The sequence below is a fragment of the Neofelis nebulosa genome, chromosome 17, assembly GCF_028018385.1.
Source record: "Neofelis nebulosa isolate mNeoNeb1 chromosome 17, mNeoNeb1.pri, whole genome shotgun sequence".
Taxonomy (NCBI): Eukaryota; Metazoa; Chordata; class Mammalia; order Carnivora; family Felidae; genus Neofelis; species Neofelis nebulosa.
The window spans coordinates 18,787,924-18,808,621 of record NC_080798.1 but is presented as its reverse complement, the minus strand read 5'-3'; the positions used below and the strand labels follow the sequence as shown (position 1 = coordinate 18,808,621).

Genomic DNA, 20,698 nt, shown 5'->3' with positions numbered 1-20,698 from the left:
GACCGGGTGGGGGCGGGGAGGGGGCCGGGGCCGGGGCCGCCCTGGGGGCCTGGCGCTGAAGGCGGGGAGGCTCCAGGGCTGGCTCGTCACTGACGGGGCGCGACGCGCCGGGGTGGCGGGGCTTTGGTGGGGGTCCCGGGCTCATCCCGCGGGGAGCGTGGCCTGCGGGGAGGGCCCCGGCCTAACTGGCCGCGGCGCGGGAGGTGAGGGGTGAGCTCAAGGCCGACCCCGGGCTTTGGGCCTGGGGTGGAGGCTGGGCGGACTCTAGCCCCCGCTGGCCCCCTCACAGGCCACCGAGCCCCCGGGCGGGCCCGTGAGCAGCCCCTCCCGGTCTGGGCCCCCTCCCACCGCCCTTGTCTGTCGCGGGGCTCCGTGAGCCTCGGACTGTCTTTGGTGGGGGCCTCGTGCCTGAAATTCTCTGGGATTGCGGGCCCAGAATTGACCTCCTACTCCCTGGGCCCGGTATGTTTTCCAGTATGAATCGTAGGTGTCTTGGAAATGTGTGTGCGCGTGCCTGTATCCCTACTGTGCATCCTCTTTGACTGTGTGTGTAATTTACGTCAAACTCCATCTGTGGCTCCATGTGTTACTGTAAGTTCCCTGAGGATGTCTGATAGTGACTCTAGTGTGTGTCGGGGGGCTCTGCGTGTGTGCCCGTGACCTTCTGTGGTCGTGTGGGTGTGAAGTATTATCACATCCCGTCGGACCTGTGCATATATGGTTGTGACTTTGGAGTGTGTGTACGTGTGTGTGGGTCTCCTCGTGTGCAGACAGCTGTGCTCCTCCCTGGTTGAGTGTGTGTGTCTGTGAAATTCTCCTCTCATTTCATCTGTGGCTCCAGGTGTCACTGTAAGTTGCCTGTGTGTCCAGTTGGGACTCTGTGGTGTGTGTGCGTACGTGTCTGGGACGGTGCTTACAGCTGTCACTTTCTGTCTGTATGCCTGTAATTCATCTCTGAATGCATTAGCTCTTTGTACAAATGTAAGTTACCTGTGTGTGTCCAGATGTGACATTGTGTGTCTGGGGCCTGGCATATGTGGCTGGCTCCCCCTGGGGTTGGGGGGTTGTGCCTTACTTACTTACCTCTAATTCCATCTTTGTGTGAAGGTTCCGGAGTGTATTCATATGTGACAGTTTTGCGTGTGCCTAGGCTTTGTGTGTCCAGCTGAGACACTCTGGGGCTTTATGTGTGTGAAGAGCAAGAGGAAGAAATCCCTTGTGGCTTTTAGTGGGCCTGGGACCCTCTTTCCTGAGACCTGGGGTGTACCCTTGACCCTCTGGAGCAGTAAGACCTGGCATTGTTCCCCTGTTGCAGTTGAGAAAGCACATCCCACACGTTATTTCAATACCTGGCCACTGTGCTATTAAGATGTGGCCATGACCTCCTGGGTCCTTCATGGCTTTGTGAGTGTCTGGGTTCTCTGGCGGTGACATAGCTGGCACTTCCATCCCTTGCCACGTTAGAGCAGGCCTTCCCTTTGTCTTCCCCACCAGTTGGTGAACATCAGGAGAGTCGAGCTGAGCCTGTGACTTAAATTTACTGACGTTGTTCCTCTGCGGCTGTTGCTTTCACCTCTTTGAGACTTTCTCGTGGCTGTATGTGTGCATGTAATTTATCCGGGACTTTCTATGGTTTCTGTGACCCTCTGCAGCTGCATGTATGCATCACGCACATGCATGTGTGTGTGTGACGTCTGGGACTTTGTGACCGTAGCGCGCTTGTCATGCTGCAGCTGCGTGTGTCAGTGCTGGCACACTGTGGTCCTGCGTGAGGGTAACACACCCTGATACCACTGCCATGTGTGGGCTCCAGGTGTCACTGTATGTTGCCTGTGTGTCCGGTTGTGACTCCGTGGTGTGTGTGCATACGTGTCTGGGATGGTGTGGGGTGGGGGAGACTTCTTGCACCGTGGGGAAGTACGGTTGCCTGTGATGCTGGCTGTGTGGGACCCACACCAGGTTTCCCTTTTATGCACACCTGCGTGTGCGTCTGTTCCTCTGTGACGAGAGCTCAGGGCTGTTTAGGCCCAGGAAGTCCGTATCTGCAGGGGCAAAACCCGGTTCTCTTCCGAGTCCCTGCCCCCTCCCCCGCCCCCGCCCCCCGCCCCCCCCCCCCCCCCCCCCCCCCCCCCCCCGCCAACGGTCCTTCAGCCACGACGGGCTCTTCCCTTCCCTCTGCTGCAGCCTGTCTGGTTGGGCAGCCTCAGGGCTGTGCCTGCCCTCAAGCACTTCCTCTTCCTCCTACGAAGAGCCACATCTGGGGGTGAGAGACCTGCCCCGTCTGTGTGTTATTGGACCTGTTACTGGCCTAGTCCTAAGGACCAGCCCCCTAGACCTGGGGCTGTGGGAGGGTAGGACAAGGGGAGAGGGTCTGCATTTTAGGGTAGAGAGGTGAGAAAATGAGGCAGGGGAGGAATGCGGTCACCCCCTCCTTCAGAACCCTTGCATAGCTCACCAGTGCCCTCAGGGTGAATCCCGAGCTCCTGACCAAGGTTCGCGGCCTGCAGGTGGGCCTGTACCCTCCTGTCCTTCTTCCCCAGCCCCGCTGGCCACCTCAGTCCTCCTCAGACCTGCCAGGCTCTGTCCTGTCCCTGAACTCCATGCTTCTGTCCCTAAAACAGTCTTCCCCTGCCAGAGCTGCCCTTTGTCCTCAGGCTCAGCTCAAGTGTGCCCCGCACTCCACCCACCCGCCCACTTAGCCCTCATTTATTTCTGTGGTCCTCAAACTTGAACATGCACCAGTCTCCTGGGCCCCACCTGGAGGTGGGTCCTGGGTCCCCGAATCTGCATTTCTCACAATTTCCTGCTCTGCCGGTGCTGCGAGCTGTGCTGCTTTATAGCACAGACCAGCATCTGAGATCAGCGTCTTCCTTTACACGTTTTCTTGTCGGTCATCTCTGTTCCCCAACCGAATGTCAGGTCCCTGCAGGCAGGGAAGGTATCCGTTTTGCTCACTTCTGTGTCCCCCAGTGCCTGGCACAGGGCATGTGCTCAGTGCATGCTTAGTGAATGGTGGAGCTTGGGGGTCAGTTTGGGCCCTGAGCCCCAGGCTGAGGTGTTTATATGGTGCCTGTCGGGGTCAGCGTTTGCATCTTGGACACAGGTGTGCTGGGGCGATGGCCGGTCCTTGTCCTCCATTTTAGTCCTAGTCCCTACTGATCAGAGCGGAGTGCCTTCCACGCGCTGGGCTTCATGTGCGCTTGACCCTTGAACAACACAGAAGTGAGGGAGGGCTGATCTGCCGCGCGGTGGAAAATTGGTGTGTAACTTTTGACTCCCCCAAAACGTAGCTACTTAGTTTCCTGTTGATCTGAAGCCTTACTGATAACATAAACCGTCGATTAACACGTTATTCTGTTTACTGTGTATATTATATACTGTATTATATTATTATGATATTGTATTATTACAATAAAGTAACCTAGAAAAAATGGTATTAAGAAAATCATAAAATGGGGCGCTTGGGTGGCTCAGTCTTAACCGACTCTTGGTCTCAGCTCAGGTCTTGATCTCGGGGTTGTGAGTTCAAGCCCCACCTTGGGCTCCAGCCTGGGCGTGGAGCCTACTTAAAAAGAAAAAAAAAAAAAAAAAAAAAACATAAAGAAAATACATGTACAAGAGTGTACTGTATCTGTTGAATGAACTTCCCATAGAAGTGACCCCGTGCAGTTCAATCCCATGCTGTTCAAGGGTCAACTGTATATTACCTCACTTTCTCCCCCAGACAACCCTGTGAGGTGGACGCTATTATTACTCCCATTGTATTCAGGAAGGAGCTGAAGTACAGGAAGACGCAGACACTTGCCCAAAGTCACACAGGGAGCAAGTGGCCGGGGGTCGCTGAGGGGTTGGGCAAGTCTCACACTGGCTTGAATCTGGGTTCCCTGAGAGGCGGGAGAGGGTCAGTCATTCATTCAGTCCACAGGGAGCAGATGCTTTTGGAGCACCTACTGTGCCTAGTTCTAGGCAGTAGGGATGCAGCTGGAAACAAACGCCCTTCCCCTGTGGAGCATGGAGAGAGAGATTCCAGAAGTTCAAGTGGGGGAAGGGCTGAGGAGAAAGAGGAAGAGGGAGGAGGAGGATGGAGAGGCGGGGAGTGTGATTTCAATAGAGAGTTGAGACTTGGAGAAGCATCCACTGAGCAGACACCTGAGGAGGCTCAGGAGCCCTCCAGACATCTGGGAGGAAGGGCGTTTGGACAGAGGGAACAGCCAAGGCAGGAGCTGGGGAAGCGTGAGCAACGGGTTGATGGCAAGGTCCAGCCCTGGGCTTTTAGCTGGAGTCAGGTACGGCGGGGGGGTCGGGGGGTCCCCACCTGACTCAGGTGTTCACAGGCCCCCCTCTGGCTGCAGGTGGGGAGCAGAGCACGGGAAGGGGGTAGGGGTCAGGGAGGTCTGGGAGAAGCCAGCTCCAGTAGTCCAGGGGGAACGGCAGTCACTTGGGTCACCACCTATCTCATTTATTTACTTACAATTTTCTTCCACAAATTCACAAGTGTGACATGAATGCCTACCCTGGGTCCTGGTCCAAGCAATCCTGGGGACAGAGCAGTGACCGGGACAACAGGCCGGCCACCAGGGAGCTCACGGACCTGTGGGGGAAATGGAGCTGTCACCAGGCAGTGACAGTCCAGGAGTAGTCAGGGCTGGGATGGGGGAAGCAGAGGCAGAGTGGCAGTGGGGCGGTGGTTCGGGAAAGGATGGGAGCTCCCAGGGATCTGTGGGAATGGGGACGCACAGCAGGGAGGCTCTGTCCAGGAGGGAGGGGTGGTGAGCAAGAATCCTGGAAGATGCACTTGAATTCACTAGGCGAAGAAGGCAAAGGGCAGTCTCCACTGAGAGAACAGCGTGTGCCGAGGCTTGGAGGCAAGAGAGGGAAGTCTGAGGAGCCCCGAGTGGTCCAGGGACTTGGGATGGAGTAGATAGAAGGCCCCCAAGGTAGAACCCTGCCCTGACTTAAAGCAACTGTGCAAGGGGCCCCTGGGTGGTTCAGCCGGTTAAGTGTCCGACTCTTGATTTCAGCTCAGGTCATGATCTCCTAGTTCGTGGGGTCGAGCCCCGTACTGGGCTCTGCATAGACAGTGTGGAGCCTGCTTGGGATTCTCTCTCTCCCTGCCCCCCCGCCCCGCCACTCCCCCCACCCCCGCCAAATTTTTTTTTAAAGAAGCAGCCGTGTTTCCTTGGACAAGTGGTTTGCTGCTTTATGCCTCAGCTTCTTCCTCTCTAAAGCAAGGATGGTGATAGTGTCACGTGCACAGGGTTGCCGGAGGAATAAGTAATGATACAGAGAGCTTGCCGGAGTCTTGGTACAGAGCCAAGTGTCCCTCTGCTGCTCCCGCTCCAGCCGGTGCGCAGATCGTTCGGGTAGTCACCATTGTTTGTTGGGAGTTCACTGCGTGCTGGGTACAGTTTTGGGTGCCAGGGACACAGCGGCAACCAAGACCTCCTTAATCCGCACAGTTGGAGGCAACAATAGGCAAACCGAATAAGCCAACAGGAAGAGTTGAGGTAGTGTGAGGTGGGCTTCGGGGGGCTGGGCCCCCAGGGGAGGAGGAGCATTTGAGCCAAATAAGACAGAGTCTTTTAGGCTGGGCTGTGGAATGATGTTCTGGGCAGAGGGAACGGAAGTGCAGGGGCCTTGATGTGGGAATGCTGTCGGTGATGCTTAGGGAAAAAAGGAGGCTGGGGTGGCTGGAGTGGAGGGTGTGACAGGCCACAGCAGGGCCTTGGGTGCCAAGGGGGTGGGGGGCTCGGCCTTTACAAGGAGGTCCCTGACCTGACTCGGGTTCACCCTCTGCAGGGAGGTGGGGATGGGGACAGGGGGCCCAGGGAGGGGCTGCTGTGGTGTCTGGGAGGGGGAGGGTGGAGGCTGGGCTAGGGTGCTGGAGCAGGGGAAATGGGCATAATAGAAATAACGGAAGTAGATTTGGGAGGTAGAGCAGGTGGGACTTGCTAATAGATGAGAAATGAAGAGTGAACAGGAAAAATAAGACGCTTAGGCTTTTTAGCTGAAGCAACAGACTGGAAAGTGGCTACTCCATAAATGTTCCTACAAATGAATTGATAAGTTAATTTTAAAAATAGAGAGACCTCCCTATATGCCAGGCTCTACTAAAAGCACTTTATACGTGTTGATTGACTTGACTGTCCAAACAAGCAGATGAGGACAAGTATTATCTCCCCTGGATCACGGATGAAGTCACCGAGGTGCAGAGTTAGGGAACTGCTCGGTCACCCTGCGAGAAGGGGAGAGAAATTTGTGGGTGGGGATCAGCGGGCTCGTGTGTGGCCTCCTAAAATAAGCCTGTGCCCGCACCTAGCCTGTTTTTCCCCCTGATGCCCCTCTTTTCCTCCCCCAGCACCACCCCCCACTCCGGCCGGAGCACGCCGAGCAGCTCCCCGTCTCTCCGTAAGCGGCTGCAGCTCTTGCCCTCAAGTCGGCCCCCACCCGAGCCTGAAGCAGGCACCATGGTGGAGAAGGGGTCAGACAGCTCCTCAGAGAAGGGTGGCGTGCCTGGGACCCCCAGCACCCAGAGCCTGGGCAGCAGGAACTTCATCCGCAATAGCAAGGTTGGTGCAAGCCCAGGTCGGGTGGGGAGAGAAGTGGAAGGGTGGGGGAGTTAGGGGCTCATTCTGACTCTGCTCCTTTCTCTTACAGAAGATGCAGAGCTGGTACAGTGTAAGTGCTGGGCAGGGGGCTTGCTGGAGGGGAGCGAGGGAGGGGGGCAGGTGCTGGGCCGGGAGCCCCAGGCTGTAGCAGTCAAGGCGTGGGTGTGGGGGCCAGCTGACCTAGGGTCACATTCTGTGCTGCTCCTTACTTCCTGTGTGACCTTGAGTGAGCTGTTTAACTTCTCCGGGCCTGTTTCCTGGGAAACTGTCCCAACCTTTCGAGGCTGGAGAGAACACTCCCTAAGAGTCCGTGGTGCTGGTGGGTACTTGGAGCAGGGCCCGGCTTATGTGGAAATCCACGAATGACAGCTCTCGTCATGGTTAGTTTTGGGTTCTGGGCAGTGGAGGCCAGACGTGAGCTAGACTTGAAACCGCAGAGAGCTTGTCTGGGGATGAGGAGACTCAGGGGCTTCTGGGGGCTTTGTGGGGCAGAAGTAGGGGTGTGAACCCACATCCGGGTACTCACCTTCCAAACTCCCCCAGATGCTGAGCCCCACATACAAACAGCGGAACGAGGACTTCCGGAAACTGTTTAGCAAACTCCCTGAGGCTGAACGCCTCATTGTGGGTGAGTCCTGACGCCCAGACCCAGTGCTGGGCCGGGCCCTGGGTTCCCAGCTCTGCCCTCCCCGCCTATCCCCGCCCTCCTCGCTGGCCAGCACAGCGTGTGTGACTCGGGTGTCTGTGTCTGCCGTCTCTCCCCTCGGCCGCCTCAGATTACTCCTGTGCCTTGCAGCGCGAGATCCTCCTCCAGGGCCGCCTCTACCTCTCTGAGAACTGGATCTGCTTCTACAGCAACATCTTCCGCTGGGAAACAACAGTGAGCCGACTCAGGGTCAAGGAGGGGCTCCGGGCGGTCTGGGCCCTGGCCTCTTCTGACTGGCCTTTCGTCTTCAGATTTCCATCCAGCTGAAGGAAGTGACGTGTCTGAAGAAGGAAAAGACAGCTAAGCTGATCCCCAATGCCATCCAGATCTGCACTGAGAGCGAGAAGGTGAGCCTGACCACCTGCTCGGGAGGCTGTGGTCACTGGTCTTAGCCAGCCCCTCCCGCCCCAAGCCCTGCTTATTCTGCACCCTGAACTTTCAGATCCCTTGCTTTCTCTTTACCCCCTTTGCCATTCCACCGGCCTGGCCTGGGCTCCTATCACCACCGACCTGGAACCCCCACATCAGCCCCTCGTCTCAGTCCCTGTAGTCAGTCTGTCCTTTCACACAGCTGCTCGGAGATAATATTATTAGTAAAATTCTTCCCTCGTGAGTTCCCATATCTGTCAACTCAGATGCCCCCTATCCTTGGAAGCCTCCCCTGACACTCCATTCTGTCCTGATGATTGTTGCCTCATGGTCCCAAGATGGCTGCCTCCCACTAGTGACTCAGAAAGGGAGAAGGGAACAGTGGGAAAACTTCACAGCCGACTCCCCTTTGTGTTTTGTTGGTCAAACATGGATTGGGTGACCACCCCTACTGGCCGAAGGAGACTGGGAAGGTGCCCTGGGCTTCACCCCATCACAGCCCAACCACTTTGGGCCATACCTGTCTCTCGCCCTGGACTGTGAGTTCCGGGGGGGCAGGGCCGGGGGCCGTGTCCTCAACACAGTGACTCCAGCATCGTCCACTGCCAAGCTGGGCATAGGATAAACATTCTGTGGAGTGAATGAAGGGGTGAATGAACGGATGCATCAGGATGGAGATCCAGGCCATGTCTGTCCCCCACCCCGTCACACCCCTCTCTCTCCTGCAGCATTTCTTCACCTCCTTTGGGGCCCGGGACCGCTGCTTCCTCCTTATCTTCCGCCTCTGGCAGAATGCGCTGCTTGAAAAGGTGGGTCTGGACGGGACCTGGATGGGGGATTAGGGGAAACCATGGAGCCGGGAGGGCCAGAACTTGGGGAATGGGCACAGGCCTGCCGTACCTGCAGCATCTATGGACTCCACCAGGGGGCCACCACGGGCCCTAGTGCCAGGCCTGCCCACATGTACGCGTATCCATGGCCTTTTATTCACTATTCGCTGTCCACAAATCAAAACTGCTCTCAGCTGAGGGAGGTATCTTTGCATGTGTGGCTGCAAAACCTCACTTGAGCTAGCATGGTTATTTGTAGTCTGTATCAGCACTGATAGAAGTTTCTGCTAAGAGGAAAGTATTCTCCATCCATGCTGTCAAAATATGGTAGCCACTGGCCACATGTGCCTATTGAACTCTTGAAAAGTGGATAGTGTAGCTGAATGTCTGCATTTTAAGTTTTAATTCATTTATACTTAAATGGCCGCATGTGCTTCTTGTATAGCTCAGGCCTCCATTTATCTCAGTGTGACTGTTCATGTGTTTCAGGACAAAAAATATTAATGTGCATGACTGGGGTGCACCTCAGGTATAATTGGAATTCAATATAAAGTTATAATATCTATCCAATATAGAATATACCAGTGATTCTCAAACTGTAGGGCTTCAGGAACCTTTTATACTCTTTTAAAATAATTGTGGACGCCAAAGAGCTGTTGTTTAGGTGGGCTATGTCTACCAATATTTACTGTATTAGAAATTGAAACTGGGGAATTCTCAAACACAAGAATACAGGAGCACATATTGCATTGGCCCCTGGAAAAAGGCAGCATCCCATGTCATGTAGCCTCTGGAAAACTCCACCGTGTACCAGTATGAGAATAACCGTGACAAAAGCGAGTAACATCTCATATTGCTAGTAACGCTTAACATACTTACGAAAATAATTTTGGTGTCATGGATCTCCTGGAAGGGTTTGGGGACCCCGAGAAATCCTTGGACCACACTTTGAGATCCTTTGGTATATACCGCACTGAATACTAAGCATAATACAGTTACCGTTATTGATACCGTATTACTATATACCGTATAGGCACCGTATTAGCTTTTTTAAACCCCCAAACTGCTTAATTTTGAATTACATCTTGCCCCACAGGTTTTGAGTAAGGGCTTTTAGACTTACCCCATCCCTTTTTTTTTTTTTTTAAGTTTATTTTTGAGAGAGAGAGTGAGCACATAAGAGCGGTGTAGGGGCAGAGAGAGAGGGAGAGAGAGAATCCCAATCTGAGCTGTCAGCGCAGAGCCCGATGTGGGACTCGAATCCACGAACCGTGAGATCATGACCTGAGCCAAAATCAGGAGTCAGACACCTCACCGACCGAGCCTCCCAGGTGCCCCTGGGCTTCCCGCCTTCTGGTGATCTGCTGTGCGCCAGCCCGAGCAGACCCTCCCACAGTGCCTACCGTGGTTGCATGAGTTTACGTAGGATACAGTCGACTGCAAGTAACTGAAAACTCAACCAAACATGCTTTAAGCAAACAGATACTGAGTTCATAAAGTAATAATAACAGCTAATACTTACGGTGCTACTGGGTGCCAGGCGCTGATCTGAGCATTACATGAATTAATTCACCTTATCTTCACAACCACCCTACGAGGCAACGTGGTTATTACCTGTTTCACCAGCGAAGCATGGAGCGATAGACTTGCCCATGGCCACAAGGGTTTTTGTGTGGCAGAGCTGGGGTTCTGACCTGTTGCGGTTAGGTTCTATATCCAGCTGACGCTCATGTAACTAGAGGTCTGGAGGCAGGCAGTCCAGGGTGGATTTGAGGGCTCCCCCATGTCATCAGGGACCCAAGCTCTTGTTTGTTCCTCCGTACTATCACCCTCTGCATATTGATGTTTTGTCCACATGCTTTTTGCCTCGTGGTTGCAAGATGGCTGCTACAGCTATAGGCATCATGCCCTCACGTGAGTGTCCCAGATGTGAAGGAGAAACAGGTGGATAGAAAGGGGACTTTCCTTTATCAGGGAGGGAAAACCCCCTTTAAAGGGGGGCTCTGCACTTCTTTGGCTAGAACTGGGTGACATGACCACCCTCAGTTGCAAAGGAAAGATGGAAAACTTGATGTAAGCCAGTTATAATTTATCCCTAGGGGTGGGGAAGATTCTCACCCCAAACACATTGGGGTTCTGCCGGCAGGGAGGGAGAGTGGATAGGTGTGGGGTAGGCTGCTCCTGCTGGCCTGCAGCACCCCAGAAGGCCAAGCCTGCTTCTCTGGCTGCACTCCTGTCCTGTCCCCTTGGGGCGGCTCCAGCCACACCCGTCCTCAGGGGCCAGGGTGCTGGAGTAGGAACCTGGGGAGGGACAGTACAGCGGCAGGGTCTCCAGGGAGGGTGGGGGCAGAGGAGGCTTCAAAGCTCAGAGCCTGGAGCCAGACTGCCAGCGCTGGGATTCCAGCCCCATCCCTGAGGAGCTGAGTGACCAGCAGGTCACTGAATCCCTTCAGATAGGGACAGTCCCTACTTCAGAGCTCCAGGGCTGAGCCCAGAATCCGTGCTCAGTCGGGTCAGCTCTTGTGGGGCAGACCCGTCCGATGGTTAGCTCCAGGGTGCCAGACCGGCCCCTCCCCGGGACCCATCTCAGCCCCGCCACTTGAGCACCTCTGCGCCTCAGCGTCATTGCCTTAAACTGACGGCATTAGCGCTTCACAGAGTTGTTTTTAAAGATTCAGTGAGTGCGCGGGAGGGGGTTGGAAGAGTGCCTGGCGCCTGGTAACAACTCAGTGGATGGCCGCCCCTGCTGCTGCTGCTCTTAACTTTTTACTACCATTTCATCGTCGGCCTTGCCGCTCTGGCCAGGAGCACTAAGGAAGATAGGGGCAGGATGGCCTGGCGGAGGGTGCGTTGGCTCTGGGGTCAGGCTGGGTTTGAATCCCTGGGTCGCCCCCAGTCAGCTGTGTGACCTCAGCGCGTGGTTTCCCCTCCCTGGGCCCCCATATTCTCCTCTGTAAGTCTGGGGATGCTAACCTGTAGACGCGGGAGTATCGTGAGGACCCAGGGGGAAAGTCCAGATGGCCCTGGCTCCTGGTGCGGGACCTTTTGGAGCCAGATTGGGTGAGGGCTGCCCCCTTGTGGACGCCGGGGGAGCGCCGCGTCGGAGGGCTGGTGGGGACTGGGGTGGTAACAAGGGTTCTGGGCCCAGGGAAACTCAGGCCAACCCCATGTCCTGCCTGCCCAGACCCTGAGTCCCCGCGAGCTCTGGCACCTGGTGCATCAGTGCTACGGCTCAGAGCTGGGCCTCACCAGCGAGGATGAGGACTACGTCTGCCCCTTGCAGCTGAACGGTCTGGGGTGAGTCAGAGGCTGGTGGCTGGCTCCTGGGGTGGGGGAAGACAGAAGGGGCTGTGTGCAGAGCTCCTGGGAGTCCTGGCTGGACTGAGGTGGGTGTACGGTCCGGGCGACCAGGAGGGTGTGGGGGGTCTCAGAGATACAGACATCTCACACCCTCCTTTACCCCACAGGAACCCCAAGGAAGTGGGAGATGTGATCGCCCTGAGTGACATCGCCCCCTCTGGGGCAGCTGACAATAGCCAGGAGCCGAGCCCGGTGGGTTCGCGCCGTGGCCGCGTCACCCCCAACCTTTCCCGGGCCAGCAGCGATGCAGACCACGGGGTGAGCGGAGGATGGGGGACAGAGAGGATGTTGATGGCGAGAGAGGGGAAGGCGGGTGGTGGCGTCAGGGAGAGGGACGGACTGAGGGGGGCAGTGGGGAGGGGATGGATGGAGGGATGGGATGGACCTGAAAAGATGGCAAAGAAAACGGGGAGTGAGGGCGATCAGCTCAAGGGCAGACAGACAGGGAAAAGCTAAGAGACAGAAGAAGCAAGGGACGGATGGACAGATGGACTTACAGATGGACAGATGAAGTAGGAGACAAGGCACGGACCGGATGGACCAGTGGGCGGGAGGGGCATCAGAAGGCTTATGGCCCAGCACCCAAGATGGGCCGGTAGGGACTGAGAGGGGCCCTTATCCGGGCAGCCCCAGGGCCCCTTGTGACATGCTCAGCTGGAAGCTTTACGTGCCCACGTGACCCTCCAGTGTTGGTTTCCCTACAGCGCTGAGTCCTTATGGCCAATGTGGGTACACGGGGGCCCTCGGGCTGGAATGGCGGTGGGACAAAGCTGGATTAAGCCCTTTCTCTGCAGGCAGAGGAGGACAAGGAGGAGCAGACAGACAGCCAGCCCGACGCCTCCTCTAGCCAGACAGTGACGCCGGTGGCTGAACCCCCGAGCACAGAGCCTACCCCGCCTGATGGGCCCACCTCCCCGGGCCCCTTGGACCTGCTGCCCAGTGAGGAACTGTTGACAGACACGAGTAACTCCTCCTCGTCCACAGGGGAGGAAGGTGAGACAGGTGGCCCGAGTCCTTCTCTTCGGTTATGTGTGATAAACCTTACACAGGCTGGCGTTAGCAAGGGATTTGCTGGCTCATGGGACTGAAACCCAGGGGGTGGGCAGGCAGGTAAGGCATACAGATGGTGGTGTTAGAAATCTGTGTGTCTTTAGCGGTGCTTTGAAGGCAGCAGGGCAGAGCAGATAAGAACACAGACTCTGAAGCCAGATTGCCGAGGTCCAATTTCCGGCCACACGGCTTCCTAGCTGTGTAACTTGGGCGAATTATTTCATCTCTTTCAAGTCTCATTTTACTTACCTGAAAAATGGGGTTGGCAGTAATAATACCTACTTCATAGGGTTGGTGTTAAGGACGCTAAAATGAGTTAACATCCGTAAAGAGCTCAGGCCCGTTAGTGTCGGCTGCTGCTGTTGTTATTATTATGACTATTTCCATTTTCTCTGTGCCAGCTTCGTTCACAGGTAGCTTCTGTGTTTGTGGGGGCACAGAGAGCCCCAGCCCCGCCCCAGACAAGCCTAGTTGAGAAAAAGCACGCTTTTCCCAGGGGCTGCACCAGAACCTCTAGGGTTGGTCTGTTTGGTCCAACTTGGGCAACAAGCCCAGCCCGGAGCCAATCACTGTGGCTGAGAGCCCAGGCCCGCCCCTGAACCAATCCTGGTGGCTCTGACTGGCTGACCCTGGGGCACATGCCCACCCTAAAGCCAGCCTGTGGCTGAAAGGGGCCGAGCAGTGGGCGCTCCACTTGCGTTCAGCCCTGGAGGGTGGGTCTGCCCGTCCACCGTACGAGGCCTGCGAGTGGAAGGGGGCAGCCACCCAGAGCCTCTCCGAGGTGGGAGGAATGCATCATCCACTGCCCTTCTCCGTCACCCAGCTGACCTGGCCGCCCTGCTTCCTGACCTCTCTGGCCGTCTGCTCATCAACTCAGTCTTCCACGTGGGTGCCGAGCGGCTCCAGCAGATGCTCTTCTCGGACTCGCCCTTCCTGCAGGGCTTCCTGCAGCAGTGCAAGTTCACAGGTCAGGGGGCTGAGGTTGTGCAGGCACGGGGCGGGGGTGGGGAGGAGGAAGCAGGAGACAGCGGGTGGCTGCTGTGCAGATGTGGTGCCCTTGCGGGCTTAGAAGCAGATTCTGTGAGACCGGACTGGCTCTGCCTCTTAACTAGCTGAGTGGCCTTGCGCCGGGTTTCGAGCCTCTCTGCCTCAGTTTCTTCTTGTGTACGTTGGGGGTGTGATAATAGTACCTGTCGTATCCAGGTCTCCTAAGAACTTCGTGAGTTAATGCTAGAAAAGTGCCTTAGAACGGTAGTATATAGTAAGCGCTTAATAAATACAAGTTCACGATCACACCTTTAGTGCCCAGTCTGTCAGGTTTGTGCAGAGGCCAGGCCAGATGAACTCGAGAATCTCGTGAGAACGAAGGTAAATAGGTACACAAGTAAGTCACAGATGTGCCGAGACTGTGAGTGTCAGAGGGGTAGCTGTGATCTGAGGGGTATCCAGAAAAGCAGCTGGAAGGATGTGAAGTTGAGACCAAGGCCTGAAGGAGGAACTCTTCTGGGGAAGGGGGAGCAGATGGAGGAGAAACCCAGGAGGCCAGCAAGGCATCTGCAGAGGTCCTGAGACCAGAGGCAGGCGCTGGGAGAGTCCCTTGAGGCCGGGCCTCTGTGGCCAGGTGTGGCGAGGTGGAGCCCCAGCGCCAGGTGATGTGGAAGGGTTGACTGTGGGACCAGTTGAAAGATTCAGGCCGGGGAGGGGCTAGTCAGAAGGTAGTTTCTCTCTGTTTCTTTTTCCTCTGTCCATGGAAATGAACCATGTAAATCCCCTGCAGAATGAGTAAGACTGTGCCTTGAGTTGGGGCCCCACGGTCTTCAAAACTATGCTTATGTCCCGGAGAGACTGACATCAGACTGACGAACTCCGATTCTGTCCAGAGGCCCTGGAGAGCCAGGGAGTATTCTAGGCAGGTTAGGGGCAGGGCACACGCTTGGCTTTAAGAAGCTACCCCCTGGACCTCAGAGGTGGAGACAGAGGCCAGAAATTCCCGGGGGCTGCAGTGGGACCCTGGGTGGGCAGGGGTGGGCCGAAGCAGGAGCAATGCTCAGGAGGTCAAGTGGATACCCGGGGGAGGGAGTGTCCAGGGCAGGCCCAGGCCTCCGGGGGGAACCTGGGGGATGATGGGGCTGCCCCTGCGATGGCACCCCGAGAGGAGGGGAGGTTGAGGGGGATGCGGAAGCCAGCGTGGGACCTGGTGGGTGTGAGGTATCTGGAGAACTTGCAAGAGAAGGTGTTCAGGAGGTCACAGGACCCTAGGTCTGCGGCTCAGGGGAGAAGCCTGGACTGGTACAGAGAGGGAAGCAAGAGTGGACAAGAAGGCCCCAGCATGGGTGAGAAGTGTAGGGAGAAGTCCCAGCTCTGAATTACCGACACCTGAAGTTTTAGGTGTCTGGAAGGCAGGTGGGGCAGACACCAAGGTGGGGGGCCTGGAGGTTGGGGTGGGTTTGGGGGCAAGTCCCGAGAGAACCGGAACTACCCGAAAAGGCTTTCTCCTATGGCCTGTGGCCAGAAACTGGAGAATGGTCTCCTCATCCCGTTCCTCCCTCCCCCAGATGTGACCTTGAGTCCCTGGAGCGGGGACAGCAAGTGCCACCAGCGCCGAGTGCTGACCTACACCATTCCCATCAGCAACCCGCTGGGCCCCAAGAGCGCCTCCGTGGTGGAGACACAGGTGGGCCAGGCAGAGCGGCGGGCTGGGTGGCGTGGCCGGGTGGCGTGCCCCTGACCACTTCCTCCTTCCTCGTCCCCGCAGACGCTGTTCCGGCGCGGCCCGCAGGCAGGCGCATGTGTGGTGGACTCCGAGGTGCTGACGCAGGGCATCCCTTACCAGGACTACTTCTACACTGCCCACCGCTACTGCATCCTGGGCCTTGCCCGGAACAAGGCCCGACTCCGGTAAGTGGCGGCCTGGCCCCTCACTGGCGCCACCCTGCTGCTCCCGGGGTCCCCGCCCTTCTGTCCCCACCCCGAGCCCGCAGCACGACGTGGGTTACCACCGCAGAGGAGCAGCCGTTCTGGGTCCCTGAGTTCTCTGAACCCTGAACAGCGGAGGGTAGACGAGGGCAGCCCCGGGGACCTCTCCCCCATCCGTGGAAGGGCTTTGAGCCGGAGGCGAGTGAGTGGCTGAGTGCACGATGATCGGTTTAGTGGTTTGTTGGCTGCGGGTTATGTGCTCTGTGCCCGGCGCTGTTCCCGGCGGCGGGGGTGCAGCAAGCCAGACAATCCCTTCTCCCGGGGAGACGTGTCAGGAGCACCTGGGGGTGTCCAGCGTGAGCCAATAGACAGATGAAGCTGCTACTGACTGCGATGGGGAAGGTGGGGAGGGATAGGTTTCGGGGGAAGATCAGGAGTGGGACGTGCTGAGCTGTCTCAGACTCCGTGTGGAGCTGGGGCACAGCGGCAGGATGGAAGAGTCGGGAAGGAGGTGCGGGGTCAGCTGCCGGCGTGGGTGGGCGCTGCGAAGGTCGGGAGACTTGTCAGGGTGTGTGTCTATGGGTGACGACGGGCCCCCTCTGAATTGGTGGAAGGAGAGCTCCCCCTGGGGAGTGGGGCTGCGAGGTTGGAGTCAGACCCCGACCCCCTCGCCCTGTTCCCCAACCCCAGGGTGTCCTCTGAGATCCGCTACCGGAAACAGCCCTGGAGCCTTGTGAAGTCACTCATCGAGAAGAACTCGTGGAGTGGCATCGAAGATTACTTCCACCACCTGGGTAGGGGCCGGAGGCTGGCCAGGGCAGGGATGGGCTCGGAGCCTGGCGAGGGGCAGCCGTGCAGAGGCCTCTCCTGTGTCCACAGAGCGAGAGCTTGCCAAAGCCGAGAAGCTGTCCCTGGAGGAAGGCGGGAAGGATGCCCGGGGATTGCTGTCAGGCCTGCGGAGGCGGAAGCGGCCCCTGAGCTGGAGGGGTCACGGCGATGGGCCCCAGCACCCGGACCCTGACCCCTGTGCCCGGGCTGGCATGCACACCTCGGGTGTGTCCCCTCAGCCCCGGGCAGGGCAGGCGGAGGAGCGGGGCTCGGGGGGGTCATGCCGAGATGGGTCTGTCTGACTCCGTGGTGCTCTCCTCAGGCTCCCTCAGCTCGCGCTTCTCGGAACCGTCCGTGGACCAGGGCCCCGGGGCAGGCATCCCCAGCGCCCTTGTTCTCATCAGCGTCGTGTGAGTAAGGGGCTCGGGCTTTGGGGTCACCCAGGCCTGGATCTGTATTCTGGCTGTGTGACATCGGGCAGGTGCCTGGCCTCTCTGGGCCTCTCCTGAAGCGGGAGCATGGGCACACCTCCTAGCCCGGCAAAGACGAAAGGAGAGGATGTTTGGAAGGTGCCCAGAGCTCCTTACACAGTGTGCTGCTCAGTGGGTCATGGAGAAGCATGTCCTGCTGGAAGAGGGAAGCCCTGGGGGCTCTGGGAGGTCGGAGGGGCCTGCCCTCGCCCAGGGGGCAGGGAGGGCATGCTGGGGCAGCAGGCACCCAAAGGAGGTGGAATGAGGTGCTCCAGGAGAGATACGGAAAAGGAGCACTGTCACTGACACATCTCATTCCTACTTTCTGTACCCAACCCTAACCTGGGTGACACTGGGGACACGGTAGTGACTAACGGACCTAACACCAGGCCAGAGTGCTGGGGGACAGGGCCGGGACGGGAAAGCTGTGGGAGGCAGGGGAAGGCTTCCTGGGACAGTAGAGGATTCCTGAGCTGAGACCCCAGAGAGCCGAGGCAGGGACGCTAATGTGCACAAAGGCCTGGGGGGCGGTAGGGGACGTGGGGGGCAGGGCACTCCGAGGACCTGGAAGTGAGGTCTGAGCTCCCAGCAGACCCTGGGGAGTGACAGTCAGCTTGGTCACACACTCTGGGCCTCAGTTTCCCAGCACGGGCAGTCCAGAGCGGGGCAGTGCAGCATGCTTCCGGAGGGGCGGGGCGGCTCTCAGGGCTGGGCGGCTCTCACCTCTTTGTCTCCCCCTTGCTGCCGCCTCAGGATCTGTGTGAGGTAGGGCCCCGCATCCGCATCCCTGGCACCCCTCGCCTCAGTCCCAGCCGCAGCCCCTTCTCCCCACTCAGTGCCCCCAGCTCTCCCAGTGAGGCAGCCTGCTGTGCAAGTTAGGGGGTGTGGGTGTCAGGATTTGAACCCTGACTTTGCTGCTTGTGGACTGTGTGACCCTAGGTGTGTCTCTCACCCTCTCTGAACCTTCGCTTTCTCCTCTGAGAAGGGGGTAATTGTGGTGCTCTTCGAGGTGGGGTTGTGTGGGTGCCGACTTATGGGAGTGTCTGCGTGCTGGTTCTGACCTCTGACCTCTGACCCCTGCCCTCAGCCTCATCGTCCTCATCGCCCTCAATGTCCTCCTCTTTTACCGCCTCTGGTCCCTGGAAAGGACGGCCCATACCTTCGAGTCCTGGCACAGTCTGGCCCTGGCCAAGGGGTGAGTGGGTGGCCTGAGGGGGTTGGGAACTTGGGTAGGTTGGGAAAGGCGACCGCCCCACTCAAGCCCTGTATCCCCTACAGCAAATTCCCCCAGACGGCCACGGAGTGGGCGGAGATCCTAGCCCTGCAGAAGCAGTTCCACAGCGTCGAGGTGCACAAGTGGAGGCAGATCCTGAGGGCTTCCGTGGAGCTCCTAGACGAGGTGCGGCTTTGGGGCCGAAGGGCCCTGTGGTCAGATCCCACCATGTGGCAGACACATCTGGGCCTCAGTTTCTTCCTCCGTAAAATGAGGAAGCCATTCATAGTCCCCAGCTCCCAGGGTTGCTAGACAAATCGGAGAAAGAATTGGCTCTCGTCCTAGGAAAAATATCCACGGGTGTCTGACCTCAGGCATGGCTGGATCCAGCCACCCTCATTCCATCTCTAGACTCTGTTCACCCCCAGGGCTGGCTTTGTTTTGGGCATCCTCCTCTCCCACCCTTGACCAGGGTGGTGCCTGCAGCTCTAGGCTGACATGTAAAGGAAAGCGTTCATTCTCACTGGCTGCTAGGGTCACAGGCCCGTCCCTGAGCCAGTCACAGAGGCCGGGGGTAGGCGAGGCTTGGTCCTTGAACCCCACGGCCGCTGTGGGGTGACTAGGGTCACGTGAAGGTGGGAAAGAGTTTCTCCAGAGGATGCTGGGGTCAGATCTCCAGAAGGGGTTGCTCCAGACACTGTCTGTAGTACGGTGGCAGCATCTATTCAGATGTTGAGGTTCAGATTCTGGTGTGTGACCTTGGGCGAGTGACTTCACCGTTGCCAGCCTTGGCTTCCTCCTCTGCGAGTGGGACAATGATTGCTGTTCCCTCAAAGACTGTTGTGAAAATCAAGTGAGTTCACGTACGAACAACGTCAAGCTCAGAGTGAACGCCGTACATGTGTTTGCTGTCATTAGTGTGAGCCCAGTGCCTGCACACAGTAGGTGCCCAATTCGTGTGGTGGTGGGTCAGCATAAATGTCAGGTCCTGGATTAGTGCCTTAGGTGGGAGGGGTTGTGTGGGCAGCTGAGAGCTGGCTGGCATTGGCTGGACGCCCAAGGGTATCAGAGCCCAAGTTGGCGGGTAATGGTGAAATCACGTGTGGTCACCGTAGACTGTGATATGGAGTCGCATCTAGGGGCCTCGTTGCACCCTGAGGTCATACTTGCAGGGAGACGCTCGTGCTAGGAAGGGCCGTGCAGAACAGGGTGGAAAGGCGTTGAGGCTGGGGTCACATCGCTCACAGAGAGGGATGGCAGGGCCTCCCCATCCTGAGTTAAATTCCCATTATTTTCCTCCCTTAACTGCCGAGGGCACAGGGTCAACTTCATAGACTTGTTAGCAGCAGCCACAGATTGATTTGGGCTGTTCCATGTGCTGCTGTGACCCACTGATTTGCTCTTCGTGGCCAGCCTATGAGAGGGATGCTCTTGTTATTCCCCATCTATTAGATGGGGGTGCTAAGGTCTGAGAAGTTCGGACTTGCTCAAGGTCACACAGCGGGGAATAAGAGTAGCCGATGTGCATCAGGCGCTTCCTGTGTGCCAAGTGCCAGGTGTTTGCCCATCGGATCCCTGAAACAATCCTGTGAAGCAGGTTTGTGACTGACCCGTCTTTCAGCGGAGGGACCTTGGGACCGTTAAGGGGCTTGCCCGAGGCCACCCAGTACGTAGCAGAGCTGCAACTTGAACCTGGGCCACCTGGGCCCCTTCCATCTCCAGCACCTTGGAAGTTAAACTGGGTGCAGTGTGGCTCCACTATTGTCACGGGGTGACCTTGGCAGGGGATGTGGCCTCTCTGGACCCTGCCCAGTCCCTCAACTGCATGAAGGGGAGGAACGTCACCCCTGCCGGTACTCACCCCCTGCCCTGCCCACTTCCTCCTCCCAGATGAAGTTCTCTCTGGAGAAGCTGCATCAAGGCATCACGGTCTCAGACCCGCCCTTCGACTCCCAGCCACGGCCCGACGACAGCTTCTCCTGAGGACACCCAGCCATGTGGCCGACCCCCCTAACGCACAGATGGACACAGAGCCTCGGCGGCCACTGCTGGCACGGTGTGAGCGCCGGGAGCCTCCCGCCCGCCCCTCCCAGTGGCCCAGCCGGGGGCCACACAGACATGGGGACCACAGAACCGAGATGCACTTTAGATCAGCGTGTGCGAGTCCAGCTGCCATCGCCTGCCTAGCCAGGGAGCTGGCCTGGCCTTCGGCAGGCCCCCCGCTAACTTATTTTGCCCAGCTGGGGTTGTGGGGGGTGCCTCTGGGGTGCACGATGCCCTCAGCTCTGGGTTTAATGTATTATATTTATTTGGGGCTGACAGAGCCCCAATAAAGGGTTGGAAATGGC

At 57.6% G+C, this 20,698-nt stretch overlaps 1 protein-coding gene across 4 annotated transcripts in view; it reads left to right on the top strand.

The window, feature by feature from the left end:
* The window catches only part of GRAMD1A (GRAM domain containing 1A), a 21,526-nt gene extending 828 nt beyond the window's left edge, over nt 1-20,698 (top strand). For 2 of the 4 annotated variants that reach the window (XM_058709132.1, XM_058709129.1), the window contains exons 2-19: nt 6,359-6,569; nt 6,658-6,678; nt 7,152-7,236; nt 7,385-7,488; nt 7,566-7,661; nt 8,412-8,492; nt 11,698-11,810; nt 11,981-12,131; nt 12,668-12,866; nt 13,747-13,890; nt 15,479-15,597; nt 15,679-15,821; nt 16,530-16,633; nt 16,719-16,892; nt 16,990-17,077; nt 18,225-18,332; nt 18,416-18,536; nt 20,241-20,698. In XM_058709132.1, coding sequence (XP_058565115.1) covers nt 6,468-6,569; nt 6,658-6,678; nt 7,152-7,236; nt 7,385-7,488; nt 7,566-7,661; nt 8,412-8,492; nt 11,698-11,810; nt 11,981-12,131; nt 12,668-12,866; nt 13,747-13,890; nt 15,479-15,597; nt 15,679-15,821; nt 16,530-16,633; nt 16,719-16,892; nt 16,990-17,077; nt 18,225-18,332; nt 18,416-18,536; nt 20,241-20,333 — 2,046 coding nt within the window. In that variant the 5' untranslated portion in view covers nt 6,359-6,467 and the 3' untranslated portion in view covers nt 20,334-20,698. Of the gene's footprint in view, nt 1-156; nt 463-5,169; nt 5,364-6,358; nt 6,570-6,657; nt 6,679-7,151; nt 7,237-7,384; nt 7,489-7,565; nt 7,662-8,411; nt 8,493-11,697; nt 11,811-11,980; nt 12,132-12,667; nt 12,867-13,746; nt 13,891-15,478; nt 15,598-15,678; nt 15,822-16,529; nt 16,634-16,718; nt 16,893-16,989; nt 17,078-18,224; nt 18,333-18,415; nt 18,537-20,240 lie in introns of those variants that run through there. The other 2 variants (XM_058709131.1, XM_058709128.1) reach the window with 2 other exon arrangements.